At 37.1% G+C, this 14,823-nt stretch overlaps 1 protein-coding gene across 4 annotated transcripts in view; it reads left to right on the top strand.

Annotated features, from left to right (window-relative positions):
- The window catches only part of VWA8 (von Willebrand factor A domain containing 8), a 197,133-nt gene that overhangs the window by 78,288 nt on the left and 104,022 nt on the right, over positions 1-14,823 (top strand). For all 4 annotated transcript variants that reach the window (XM_072850135.1, XM_072850134.1, XM_072850133.1 and 1 more), the window contains exons 20-21: positions 2,769-2,840; positions 14,258-14,334. In XM_072850135.1, the coding sequence (XP_072706236.1) occupies positions 2,769-2,840; positions 14,258-14,334 (149 nt within the window). The remainder of the gene's footprint in view (positions 1-2,768; positions 2,841-14,257; positions 14,335-14,823) is intronic.

Raw genomic sequence — 14,823 nt, 5'->3', positions numbered from 1 at the left:
GCGTGATCTTGTGAAATATTTTTCTTTTAGGGGCCTAGTGTGGGTTTGCTTACTTTTCCTTTCCTATTCTTTTTTCCTCCCTTGCCTGCAACTTCTCCACAGAAGGACTATGCTACATGGGTATCACCTGCTGAAGGTGATGACAGGCTGTGCAAGGGGAACAGATGACGGTCTTCTTCATCTTCCCCACTAACATTTCATGTGAGATTTTGTTCTGTGTTGCCATTTCAGTGAAGTGAAGTACTTAATTTGGGTCTGTTGGAAGTGAAATCCTGAGTCTTGCTAGGACTTATATCTGCATTGCTTTTTCCACCTTTTTGCTTATAGCTTCAGAAAACTGTACACAGCCTGTGTTCAGATATTATGCATTGTTTTATTTAGGCAACGTCTATTAAAAATGCTGCAGAGAACAAACTGCTCTGTGTCTGTCCCTGGTAGCTATGCACTCTGAATGCTGAAGGAAACAACAATGAAATACCAGTTAGGATAGCTGTACCCATTTCTAAATGAATTCTACTCTTATTTTCTGTATTGCTAGTTTGTAGTTTGGTTATTCAAGTGCTGTAATGATTGTTTAGCAAAACCTGCTGGAGTGCAATACTTCCTCTGTGTTATCTAAAAACTACAGAAATAAACCGAAACAGAGAAAAAATATATTCTCAGCCCTTTGCAGTGCTGCAAAATGTAATGAAATACATAGGTTTTGCCTCTGTGTGTTTAGTGTTGAAACATTTCATGTTCCAGTAGAATTTGGCATTGCAGTGGAACATTGCTGTTGGTCCACAAGTGACACAGGGATGGAAATAATTTTTAGGTGATATGCCAAATGCCACTTTCAGGCCAGGCTTTGGGGAACCTGGATTGATAAAGTTGACATGATATTGATGTGTCTACTTACAAGTCCTTTGTGTAAATAATTAATCTGAAATGTCTGCATACATCCTAATACAATGCTAATTTACGTCCTGGTGGGGAAAAAAAAAAAGTATCGATACATAGTATCTCTTGTGGGAAAGCTGTTCTGCAGGGGAACTATAATGTACACTTATTTGTGCAATTTAGGATAAAAAAATAAGTCATCAGAAGGAAGTATTTATGCCTTAGCACTAAAATAAAAAATTTAATCAGTGTGTGGTAAAACTGACTTCCTAGAATTTGTGCTGTATCTGGTCAAAGTTATTCTCATCAGTTATAAATTTCCAGTGTATACGCATGCTAGGAAATAGAGTAATTTGCCTTGAAGTCCCCTCCTTAAATTGCATATTGAGTATTCAGTAGTCTTTTGACATGCCTGGTTAGAATTTGGTGATATTAAGCTGTGTCTACAACAGTTTCTTCACCCACCCCCAGCCTCTGTTCTGGAGACATTTGGAAACCTAAACCATCTTTCACACAGGTAGAAACTGAGCATTTCTATGCTCAGAAATTACAGGCAAGCTACTGATTTTTTAAATTTTTTTTTTAAATCAAGTATTAGAGATTAGATGATAATGTGAAAAAATATATATGTTTATCTAAAGGCAAGCATTCATTTTCCTAAATAGGTTGTCTGACCTACTTACAGATGACCTATTTTTACTAGATACAGTGGAGAAACATACATGACTTTATTGTGAGTAAAGTAGTCTGCATTGCGACATTATCCTTAAATCCTTTTGATCCTTTTAAACAAATTATTTGTTAGGAGCAAGATACGGTTAAATGATGTACAGTGTGTATTACCTTTTATGATATTGGATATATGTAAAATACACCTTAAGCACTTTGGCTTCAATTGGGCCGTCTAATTTAGAAGTTGTAAGACACATAATAAACACTTTTAGACTTGAGCTTGCAGTTTCCTATCTTTATTTTCATGAAAAATAAAGTTTGATTAGAGTAGAAAAGTGTATTTGTCATCAAGCTAGACCTGGTGTTTAATCTGTAATAAAATAAATGTGTATAATTTACATATTCATGCCAGCTACCTTTTATTCCCTCTGTTTGGTTTCTGTAAAGTTCTACCAGGATACATTTTGCTTCCTCCTAGTACAATTGCTGGAAAACTGTCATACACATATTAATGAAAGTTCTTACACTCTGGGTGACAAGCATTCAACTAGGCTAAAAGGAAATGCATTAGGAGTGATTACAGAGAATTAAATATTATAGCAGCCTTCCAGTACCTGAAGGGGGCCTACAAGAAAGCTGGAGAGGGACTTTTTACAAGGGCATGTAGTGATAGGACAAATCTACCCTCTTTAATCTGAAAGAGGGTAGATTTAGATTAGATATAAGGACTAAATTCTTCACTATGAGGGTGGTGAGGCACTGGAACAGGTTGCCCAGAGAAGTTGTGGATGCCCCATCCCTGGAAGTGTTCAAGGTCAGGCTGGACAGGGCTTTGAGCAACCTGATCTAGTTGAAGACGTCCCTGTCCATAGCAGGGGGGTTGGACTAGGTGATCTTTAAGGTCCCGTCAAACCCAAACCATTCTATGATTCTATGATATTTAGGGAAATCAGACACCTACAATCAGTTGGAGCAGAGGAAATACATAAGGAGAGTTAGTATTTTTGTTTCATTGTTTTAGTCACTGGATAGATTGCCTCTGCTGCTATTGGCTGAGAGACTCTTGCTATGAAACAAATAGCTGTAAGTATAAAGTTCAAAGAATTTTAGCCTAAAATCCTGAAAGTAAAGTTCCTATTGTACTACTAATCATTAGTGAATACATAACTTGAGAGTATAAAAACAGGGTGAAAATTGCGGTTTTGTTTCTCCTCTAGCACATGATGGTAATGGAAGATATGCTAAAGGACTTTCTGCTGGGAGAACATCTTCTTTTAGTTGGCAATCAGGTGAGTTAAACATCTCTTACAATGAATGGAGAAAACTCATTATTTAATAATGAAATTAAATCTCTGTTTTGCTTCATTGAAATTGCATTCATTTGTACTACTGAGGTATTTGACCGATTTTTTGATTCTTTAGCTACTAGTGTCCATGGGTTTTATGGGCACATATCTGTGGAAAATGTAAATGCCTTAAATGTGTTTTTACATTACTATCAGAGTAAAAACATTAATAGTTATATGTAACATCATTACCATTAAAATCTTCAGTTAATGGCTTTGGTTATCCTTCTTGGCTATGTATCAAACCTCTCCTTTAAAGTCTCTAATGGTAGATAAGAGGTGTACACATAAGTATTATCTAAATTTTTTTTATTGATAGCAAAATATTAGTTTTCTCTAAAAGAGGTACAGATTTGCTTTATTCTTTGGATAGTGTCTTTGTTGACGGAGACTTTATTGGTGAGATCATGGGGGCTGTTGTGGTCTTTTAGTTGGTTGTTGCTGTTTCGTGACACCTTCTAACAGTTTATAGGCTCCCCAAGATGAGGCATGGCCCGATGTTCTCCAGTTGGGTATGTTTGAAAGTCTTTGTTCTTCAGAACCATCTTAAACTATTACTGGAACTGTTAGGTGACTTGAACAGAATTATACACTTTGCCAGTTAGCTCTGAAAAAAAAGAGAGCTTTTATTATTATTTTTGTATGTTTGAAGTGTTCGAGAAAGTGACACTTCCCAAGCTACCAGCTCGGTTTTTCCCTCATAAAGTAATCTCCCTTTACTTTAGCTTTCCCTTAGCAAGGATACAGTCATTTTCTAGCAGATGTTTCTCTTCATATTTTGCAATAGCCTTTGGAAAAAGTCTAACACAAAACACTAATGGTCTAACCTACATGGCAAGGAATATAAAATGCTAATTGTTATTAATATGCATATATTAAAATTACAGTGTACAGTTGTATACAGTCTCATCTATTTAGAGTCCTTGTTAATAGCTTGAATTTATGAAGATGTTGTACTTGGAACCTCTGTAAACTGTTGCTGGGTGATGCCAGCTTCTCCCAAAAGGTTTCATCTATTTGTAAATAGAAATTAATCTATTTCATAAATGAAAGAAGATCTGTTTATTCTGTTTCATAAACAGTGCTCTCTGTGCCAGCTTCCAAGTTGGTATCGAAAATGTTATGTAGTGCAGATTGCCCGCAGGACCTGCCGTCAGGGAACAGCAAGAGTGGGCTGCTGCACAGGGGAATGGAGACAGGGGCAGTGTCCTTAATGACAAGGTTCATAGTCCCACAGCATCCAAGCAAGAAGAGCAGGTCTGGGGACAGCAGCCATGGTCAGCCAAGTGCCCAGTGGCTGTCAGATAGGTCCGTGGTGATGAGGCAGGTGTGAGGTCAAGCTGAGAAGTCAAGTCAGCAGGTCCAGGCTGGGATCAGCAAGGTACAGGGCCAGGCACAGTATCGCCACAGTGTAGGTTGGGGAAGGAACCAAGGAAAGGGCCTGGGTGTAAATGCAGCTCCCAAGCCATGGGGGGCAAAGGGGACCCCAGTGAGGCAGCAACACCATGTCAGAGCTGACATTCAACACAGGCAAGTAAAACCCTGGGGGGGGGCGGGAAGAGCTTGCAGAGCCCAGTGGTACACTCAGGGTGCTGACACATGCTTTTTATGTGTTCTACCAATTTGGCAAAAAAATTTTGAAGACTATGCGAGTATGATTTTTAGGGTATAAGGTATTTTCCCAGCAGTGGTATACTCATCTTCAATAATTTAATGTGGGCCACATTTTCTCCAAGCTTATGAAACTCTAATTGAAGACAGTGTTAAAAGATTTAACTGGGTTGAAGTATTGGAACATACTGCTTTGATTCTAGACGTCAGCTCAGCTGTACCATTAAGTTGGAAAATCGATTGATTTGCTGTGATTTCTCTTTGGCAAATCAGTAATACTTGCAGGTTTTGGTTTTTAATTGCTAACATGTTTCTGAGTACTTCCAGATTTACTCTTTACTAATTTGTTCCACTGTTTTTATGTGTGACTAATTTTTAAGTGTGTGAAATACTATTTTTAAGTTTGAGCACTGTATTTGCCATTCAGCAGACTGTTAGGACCATACCAATCATTCTTGATTTCTCAGGGATGATCACTAACCATTTAGAAATTGCTTGACTAATTCCTTAAATGTATTACTGTGAATTTCTGCTGCACGTGATGAATCCCGTTCAAGTACTTTAAAAGCAACCATATTAGATCAATATGCTTTCATGCTATATGTGCAGATACCTTCCCATTGAAGATATTAGAGTTTTCATCCTCTGTTTGTAAAGCAAATCATTAAAAAATAGGATTTTTTGCTGTTCAGTTACTTTAACAGTTCAGTCTGTAATAAGAAAGTAGAGTTTTATGATTGCTTGATACATGTATCAGTGTGTACCCACATTTCGCATTTGGAAGAAATAGATAATGTGTTTGTGTGAAGATACGAAGTGCTGGTTTTGAGTTCCTTTCTGTTGTACTTCTTGTTGGTGAATGAGTGAATCATGGAAATTCAGTGTAAATAACTGACAATTCAAATACTCTGAACCTGGGTATTTCAAAATATATGACTAACATCCCTTTGAATGCTGGTGTCATTTCCTAGATATTTAAATGAGTTGGCATATACCTTAGAATATAATTTGATCCATCAGAGTGATGACTGTATAAGTGAGTATCTCTGTTCAACTGCGATGCAATGTGCAAGGCTTGACCTCTAGTCTTCCTTTTAGAGACTGGATTTGGTTTTGCTTGGTTGACTGAATGTGGTTTTCCTCTTTTGCCTCTTTTGTTTTCATAACACATATACACACACAATATTCCTGTTAGCTTAAGACCTCTCTCTTTATTTCAAAGTCTGTAAATGTAGTCTCTTTTGTGTATTCTTTTTAGTTAAGAGCTGCCTGGTGAGAGTCCTTTTACGAAGATTGTTTTCAAGATATGAACTTTGATGATTAGTATTTGAAATTCAGTAAATTAGAATTAAATGATCTTGGTGGATGTTAGGGACTGGCTTTCTTAATGAAACCGAGGAGAATTTGAAGACAAGTGTTAGATACCAACAGACATCTTTAGAAGTGTTCAGCTTCTGAAGTAAGCTACTTTATAACCGACTTCATTCATGTGTGCTCCCTGGAGCTTACATGGCCCACGATTTCACAGCATGAATGTATTACATGAAATACGGCTTCATCTAAGTACTTGTTTACATTGGTTGTTGATGTATTTTGGGTGCTAACTGGAATGTGCTTCCATTTCATATATCAGCAAACAGGTTTCTTTGAGTCCTTGGGAAAGGCAGTGGATAGATATGACTTTTCAGCTATGAAATAGCTTCCAATTAAAGGAAATGCCAGTACTTTAAATATGGCTTCTGACACTGCTTCCTGAATGAGCCTGTAGTCTGAGTGTGAATGAGACTATCTATGACCATCTATAGTTTCTCAAAGCAGCTATAAAGCAGCGTCTTCTTGGCTGAGAGTAAGCAGCTATTTGTTACTCTCAAAGCAACAGGCAAACAGCAGCAAGAGTCCTGTTTAGTAAAGGTTACTTATTCCAAACTTTGCAGTGACTGTTTATATAGTCATTACATATAGCTCTTACAGCTGCTACTGAGCTTCATGAGACAGACTGGAGTATTTCTTCTTGCTACCAAGGAAAATTTTTAGGCTGTGTCCTTGAATTTCCTATCTTTGGCAAATAGGAGAGAAACTGTTAATAAATAGGATTTGTTTATGTGGGAAAACTTGAAAAATAGCAGTGTCTAAACACTTTTATTTTGTCTTTCAATATTAAATTTTACATATAACTTTTCCCAAATTGTTGCATTTGGAAGTTGCACAAAGAGAGGTGTTGTATGTTTTCACCTTTATTGGTCACAGGTGAAGTCTTGGCAAACATCAGCTGTCTTTGAAGATACCAAACAAAATATTGATAGCTATAAGGGATTTGTGGCTTTCTGGAGAGAGAAGGCTCACAACCTTGTCACTTCCGAATTATTTTATAGCCCTGAAGTTCTAAAACACCTAATCACATGTTAAACAAAATTGAAATACTTTATTTGCTGTTTTTCTGTTGCCATGATTTATAGTATGAGCTGCTCAGATAGCTGGTCTTGTAAGTTAAAGAGGTTTTGTTGTAGCAATGAATCCTGAACATTTCTGGTTTTAGGGCACAGTTAGCGTACAGGAAGTATTTAATAACAAGTTGTGTTCATTTTGGCTTTCAGAGTTACTATGTTTTCATTCACTGTATAAATATGGCATAACTATAAATTTTATAAATTTGAATATAGTACATAACTATCTTTAAAATACACTTTTACCATGAGTTATCTAAAACAGTACAATTGCAATTTTATGTAGCAGGACAGTTGCAGCTTGTACCAGGTCCAGTTCTGCTATGCCTTGAGAACTGCATGTGATCCCTGGCCATGTCTTCATTAATGCTTCCCTAGCCCTTATCCATTCCATAATGTGTCTTTTAAATAACACATAAGTTTTATTTTGATCCAAGTTTCAATACGTACAGCCAATATTCTTAGGTGCATTTTAGTTAGCGTGTGACCCTCTGCTTGACTGTACCCTGTCAGCTTTGGCACACAGTGCTTGGCCTTCTACACTTACATCGTCTGTTATATTCTCTGCGCCATTTTCAAAGTGTAGAGCATAGCAATAAAAAGTGGCTGAGTGGACGTTACTGTCCATATCGTATAAACGTTACCAAAATTATAAGGAACATTCTCTTTGTCAATCTTCTGAAGAGTGCAGTGTGCATTGGGATAGCCGCAGTGTTCATCAGGACCATTCCCTATTTGTCATCTTTTGTTTGTTCTCTTTCCAGAATTCCTAGTTTCTCTTTTGTCTTGTAGTTTTCATTGGCAACCTTTATGGCTATTTCTAAGTATTTGGTGCTGGCTGGTCTACCGTTGAAAATTAAATACTTGTGTTGTCAGTATCCATCTTGCTTTATAAAAAAAAGACAACAAATAATATATTTATTCTCTTCAACAATTATTATGAAGTCTTAATGGATGCTGGAGTTCCACATCTTATCCTATTGCTTACATTCTCTTTTCAACAAGAAACAAAATGTTCATAATCAGTAAGAATAATCAGAAATGCCATTCAGTTACTGATTAAATTACTGCTGAATACAGAAAGTGTTTAAATTTTGACCTCCTTCATTTGATGGTGTGGAAATTCAGATTGTACTTCTTGTTAAAAATTGCTCCCCCTCTACTTCCCCATGTACAAGGAAAACATTTTGCAAGGTGATATAACAAGCCTGTTCCTGAATAGCTTGCAGTCTAATTAGATGATGTATAGATAAGGGAAAAATCAGGAAGAAATATGAAGTAGAATAAGAACAAAGAATTCTATAAAGGTGCTAAATATTGTTGTAAATAATTTGAAAGATGACCATGTCAATCTCTGGCAGCACTTAGTAAAAATGTTGATGTGAGCCCACAGTAAGCAGACTATCACAAATACATTAAAAGAACTTAGAAATGTAATGGCCTTTTGGCACATTTGGTAATTTATTTCCCTGATACAAGAATGTAATTTCATCCTTTCTGCTGCCTTTCTTTAACTGAGAGATCAACTTAAATGAACTCTTGGGCTCCAACTAGGAATCTATTTTATTCTTGAAGAATTTAGTAGGACAAATGGTTGAGTCTTTCTTAAAGATATTTAAAAGGACATGCTTGGATAGATCTTTCTTTCTAAGATAATATTTTCTTCTTTTTATCTCATTGTGAAATTGAATTAAGTAGATACTGAGAGTGTAATAATATCAGTCATCAGAAAACGAAATAGCAAATGCTTGGCATTTTAACTTTTCTAGAAATAAAGGACTTTGTTTTCCTGCTTACACTTGTGTAAAAATGGACAGCTTCCTCTGCAAGGCAAGAATGTACTATCCTAAACCAATTTATTATTATTATTATTATTATGAGCATGAAGAAACTGAGCTCCAAATGAGCTAAATTGGGCCAAATACTATGATATTTTTTGCCTAAGGAATTCTGTGTGACAGTTGTGAAAAACTTGGAAAATATTTCTCTTTTACTTGCTACAATCATAACAGTATGTGCACATATGAGAATAGGCGTGCTCTTTAAATGTGTCCCTGCTTACATTATTGCTTTTGTGCCTTTACAAGTTATACTGAAGAATCAGAATAAAAAAAGAATCAATGAATTGATTTTCTTTTGGATGCTTCTTCCCACAGTTTCTTTCTATTGTAAATTTTTCATGTGCTCCTCTCCACTGAACCACAATTGTCTTACCTGCTGGAAACGTGAAGGTTGTATTTAGCCTGACAGGGCTCTGGGTTGAAAGTTGTACTTAAATTCAGAAAAAGGCATAAACTCTACAAGCTTATCTAGCTAGACCTGTAGTCAGAGATGTACCCAAAGCATTCAATTCATTACTTCTATCAGGGGATTAAATTTATTTGTTCTTATGGTGACATTTTATTATTTTACCATCACCATAATTTTTGCATGCCCCCGATGATAAACTCAAAATAAAATAATGAGATCCTAAACCACAGAGCATTCACTGTTATGACCGATAAATACATAGATTGCAGCTGGGGCAAGACGTAAATGACCACTGCTTTTGCGCAGTTATTTTCTTTTGTTACTAACATCCAAGCAAGGTAGCAACGATAGGGTCTATTGCAGTGGTCCTCTGGTAGCAATGTCTAGTGTCTGCTGGTGACACACCTTCTGCAATTATTATGCTGCATTATTCACATTTGTTCCAAGCAGGGAGTGATGAGCTTAATAACACCTGGAGTGTTTGAGAGAGTTCTGTATAGGTGCTGCTTGTGGCTCTGGTGAGAACAGTACTTTTTTTTTTTTTTTTTTCTTTTTTAAAATCAGAAATACATCCTCTGGTGTAAAAATAGCAGCTTCAATCAAAATGCAAAATTCTTGCAAATGTTTTTGTTGGCAGAAGCAGGCAAGCTGTGGGCATGGAAGGTGGTTCAGTGCCAGACCCAGTGTTAGAAACTGTGCGTTAGCAAAAGTGTTTTCATTGTCTTAATTTTAATTGTTCAGCCATAAGTTTCTGTGATAATGATGCTATCAATATAACTCTCTGAAGTCACAAACTCAGAACTCTGACATGAGGGTTCTGTATACTAAAATTTAATGAAAAGTCAAGACTGTCTTTCATTCCCTAATAATACCATTTTAAAATTAATTATAAAATAAAATTTCCTATGGTGAAAAAGTGATAAACGGCTTTTTTCACCAGTTTCAAAATTTGTTTCATTCTTTTGTAATGAAACAGGTGCTCTGCCATGCCGGATGGCTGTATGCTGCAATGGAAAAGGTGTGATTGCAGTGTCTCAGCTGAAGGGCGGCAGTACTGAAGAGCACAACATGGCAACCTCTTTAACTGCTTCAGTGTGACCTGCAAATCATTTAAAAGAAAATAAAAGTGAGGCAGCACGGTTTAGATTTTTTTTTTCCAATAGTGTTTTTTTCTAAGAGGCAAACTATTAATTTCAAAAACTTGGGTCCTCTTCTTTTGGACTATAACTTTATTGACTTTAGTTGGGCTGTGCAGGGGAGAAATTTGTCCCACTACTGTAATAGCTGCATCCTGAATTGCAAAATGCCTCCTGGGACCTGTAACAGCCTTGTTTATATTTGAAACTGCAGTTACAGCTAGAAGATTAAGTAATTTTATCCTTGGTAACAAGTGTTTACAATGTCAGTTAGGAGAATTTTTAACTAAGGGATTATTTTGCCTCCTAATTGCATAATTTCCTTTTTGTTATTCATTAGTGCAGATATTTACTTCCCATTTTTCTATTTCGGTTGTCCCATATGTCTGACAGAATAAAAATTGTCTAATATTTGATTTCTGAAATATTTTTATTCAGTTCAGCTGAAACACCAACACAGATGTTCTTTTCTTTCTAATTAGCGTATGTTTATATTTCTGTTAAATTAAGTAACTGCAGTAGTGCGTATATAAATAACATACAGCAAGTGTTAATGGCGAACTGGTTTGTCCTCTGAATGTTACCTTAGGCTGCAATAATTGCAAATTACATGAGATTACATTCTGAATCCAGTCCAAGTTCAACTCAGTCTTTTAGTATGTTCATATGAAAGGTAGTTCCGATTCTTTCTGCTTAAATAGTTGACTGCTAGCTATGCGGGTATCCAGAAGATCCAGCTTGATCCATGGCACTGGCTGTAGACTCAGGGGAAAGGGGGGTGTCTTTGTTGCCATTTTTGTCATTTCTTGTTTCTGAGGTGCCAGTACCTCATTACAGAGGGTTTTTTTCCAAAATGGGTTAGCATTTTCTGCATTTCTTGTTCACGTGAAGAAGACTACCAGGAATGTTATTTATCCCATGAAGGTCAGGTGAACTTGGAATAAACCTACTTTTCTTGGCCTTACATTAATGAATAGTACTTAAGGAAGGAACTCATCCAAGCTCTTTTTTACAGATTTTAATGGTGCTAAAGAGCCTTCTGAATAGCTTTGGTCTCTTCCTTCCTTTCTATTTTATCGTGCCTTTTCAATGGAGTAACTGAGACAAAGAAAAGTGGTAACTTGTCATGAAGTAGGAATGTGGAGGGATGGAATCAAAGAGCTTTGACTTGAACTTTGCTCCAGCTACTGTTGCCAACTGAGGATTTTATGTGGTACACCACAGCCTCTATGAAGGCACATAATGTACTCTCTGAAGCAGTTCAGTCTAGAAGTTGGGCAACATTAAAGTGTTTATAATAGCTAAGATCTGGTGGGAATGCCTTTTGGCTTTTGAATACTGCATGCATCTTTTCAAAAACGTATCACGTTCTGAAATTGAGGTATACTTAAAATGAAATGAAAGGAGGTGTGCAGGGAGTCTGGCAAGATGCACAAATACAAATGAAGAAAGGGCAAGATGTGTTCATGGCACAGGTCCCATTGACTTCACTGTGTTTCTTTGGTAACTGGTCTCTCCATTCCTTCACATTGGTTCTCCACCATGCTTGTGTCCTCTGAACATTCTCTCAAAAGTGAGGTGCACTCCTGTTAATATGTTTGGTGATAACAGCATGGATAGAAATACGTAAAACCAGCTATTTGGTCCTCTTTCTAGTGGAATGGGAGACGGATAAAAAAATCTAGCGATGTTATTTTGTAGTTGGGAACATATTCTTTTCAGGCATAATTTTACGAATCTATCATAAACATACAAACCACACGCGCTTTCCGTTAATGCAAATGAAAGCCAGTTTTTTTAAAATTACAGTAACCATTTTGTTTGATATTAAGCATGTTTTACATTGATTCAATATGTTGATCTATTTCTTCATCTTTGTACTTGCCACAGCTGGCTGGAGTCCCACCCTGCAGAGAAAAGGATATGCAATCCGTTTGGGAATGGTACAGAAAACTGTGTGCTGACATCTGCCCAGTGGTCTTTAGTTCTCTTAGGAAAAGTAAAGGAAGCTGCTTGCAGCATGGGTGTTTTGTGCTTGGCATTAGGACTATTCCTGTTCATTCCCCCATTTATGATTTCAAGTATCTGACTGCAAGTAGTAGGAAACATATGGGAATAAAACTGTCTGTGTGCACTACTAGAGGATTCTTACCGTGTTTCTGGTTACTTTTGATGTTTCTGATGCAATTCCTGAAGCTGCGTATTTCCCCCCAAGTGGGTGTGTTCTTTGGGTTCCTGGAAGAATCTGTTAGCACAGTTTCATCCCCTGTTTCAAAGCAGTGGAGAACTGTGTTTCCAGTGACAATTTTTAGAAATGACTGGTGATAGATATTAAGTGTGTTGCAGCTTCTTACTACACCTGTGTGTAAAGCTGTAGATTCTTCTGAAGAATCAAATGGAAGAAGGTTCGTGAGAAGACATGTGGCAGAGCACTAACTTGAGTTGGCTTTACTATGTTGGAGTTGAGTCCGCAGTAGAATCTAGGTAGTTCTATTTTTGTCAGCTCTGCGGTATTTTTTCCTCTGCTCTCGTGGTGAGAACTCTCTTTCCGTGACTTCAACTACTACACATATGTGCACGATTCTCCATTCTCATAAATGTAGTCAGATGAGAGACTGTGGTCCCATTTTGAGAAGCTTAAACAGTTTGCAGTTCTGCAGCTGGCAGTTACCATCTTTCAGCTAGAACTTAGTCATAAATGTCATCACTTGCCGCTCTGAATGCTCCTATTCTGTTTCAATGCCAAGTGAAACAGATTAGCAAGTCTCAAGTTGGTTTAATCTAATCTCTTTAATCTTTCTGTTGGTTATATTTATCTGCTTTGCTTTACAGTGGTGTGGACTACTAGATGCATTCATGCAGTCAGAGTGAGAATCTCAGCAGAGGGACAGTGTCTTGTCAAACAGCTTTTGTCTGGGTTACAATTGAACTTTTCTTTCTGCTAATTCTTTTTCTTTTTCCTTTGCAACCCTTGGCAATCTCACTGTCATTCCGAGCCCCTAAGTCTGCAGGATTTATCTCCTTGCAGGAGGGATAAGAACTTCTGCATCTGAACTGTCATCTTGGTCTGCATCTACATTAGTATTTTAGACCTGATCAGGAATGTACTTTGGAAAGGAATCTCCTTACTGCAGTTTGATACGTGTCAAGGGACGTATGACCTGGATTCTCTTAGGATGAGACTAAAGTGGAGGATATTCTCCAGCAGCACACCTAATTCATGCCTTCTGTTAATTCCTTCCATGGGACCAGGCTAGGCTTGGGGTGAAGTACCAGCTCCTGAACTGCACAGGGTACACCAGGGTGTTAGCAACACCTGATGCACCTCATAAAGCCACTGTCATCGTTCTGCACAGCTTGCTAATGCAGACATCCTGCAGTAGGAGAGTTATAGATCAGTTTGATCTCCAGCCCAATTCTGATGCCATCTGGGCCCTTTTTGGTAACTCCAGTGGAATGAGATTAGCAAATATTACCAATGCAATGCTCTAATTCCACATGACAGTTACAGGATGTTTCCTATGACCACCGAGAATTACCTTTTCCTATTAAGTGCAAGCCAACTTCCTAGCATTCACAGCCTCGCAATACCTTTGTGAAATAAAAGGGCTGGAAAAAAATGGTGTTAGTTAAAAGAATGCATCGGCATGTGTGACTTAACTATAGGGACGCAATCCTATTTCTGGTTATTCCTAGTAAGACAGGTAAGTATTTTGCAAATATATGTGTATACATATATATGTAAAACAAAATATGTATCATTGTGTTCAGAATTCTTTGATGTGGATTGAAATTGTATTTGCCTATAAGGGAATATGGAGAGTATTTTAACAGTTTTGGGAAGTTATCTTTTCTTTGTTTATAAGTCTTAAATAGGTACATCTATATTATGTCTTAATATTATATTTATTTACTGCAGGGTGTTGGGAAAAACAAGATTGTTGACAGATTCCTTCACCTTTTAAACAGGCCCAGAGAGTATTTACAGCTGCATAGGTAAGAATGTGTTACATTTCCATACTTTGTGTTTATAATCTGATTTCCCATGTTTTAAAACTCATGTTTCTGAAGTTTAATTTGTTGTTACTGGTTGAACAAAGACACTATTAAGGTAGGTGGCACACAAACCACAGGAATGTGTCCATTTTATAGTTAGAGGCAATAAGCTGACAGGTTGAGGAGGGGGTACAAGAATCTAATGCAATCACATTGCTTAACGTAAGAGGAAGTAGAAGTCAGAGCATACTGATGTTAAACCATGCTCAAAAAGACAGTAATATTTTGCTGTCATTTCTGGAGAGATTTCCCTAAGCATGAGGTACTGTGTGAGGGGAAAAAGTTCAAAGGAACTTGTTTGAATATATCACTCATTAGACAAGAAACATTTTACATAGTAAAGGCTTTTTGGTTTTTTCCTTTGGCACTCCTGATAAGCACATACATTTCATTCTCACCCATAAACACTTGGATTAGAAAATGATTTTT

Source organism: Ciconia boyciana, chromosome 1 (genome assembly GCF_034638445.1).
Source record: "Ciconia boyciana chromosome 1, ASM3463844v1, whole genome shotgun sequence".
Classification (NCBI taxonomy): Eukaryota; Metazoa; Chordata; class Aves; order Ciconiiformes; family Ciconiidae; genus Ciconia; species Ciconia boyciana.
Note: the sequence above shows the minus strand (reverse complement) of the source record. Positions and strands in the feature narration are given on the sequence as shown.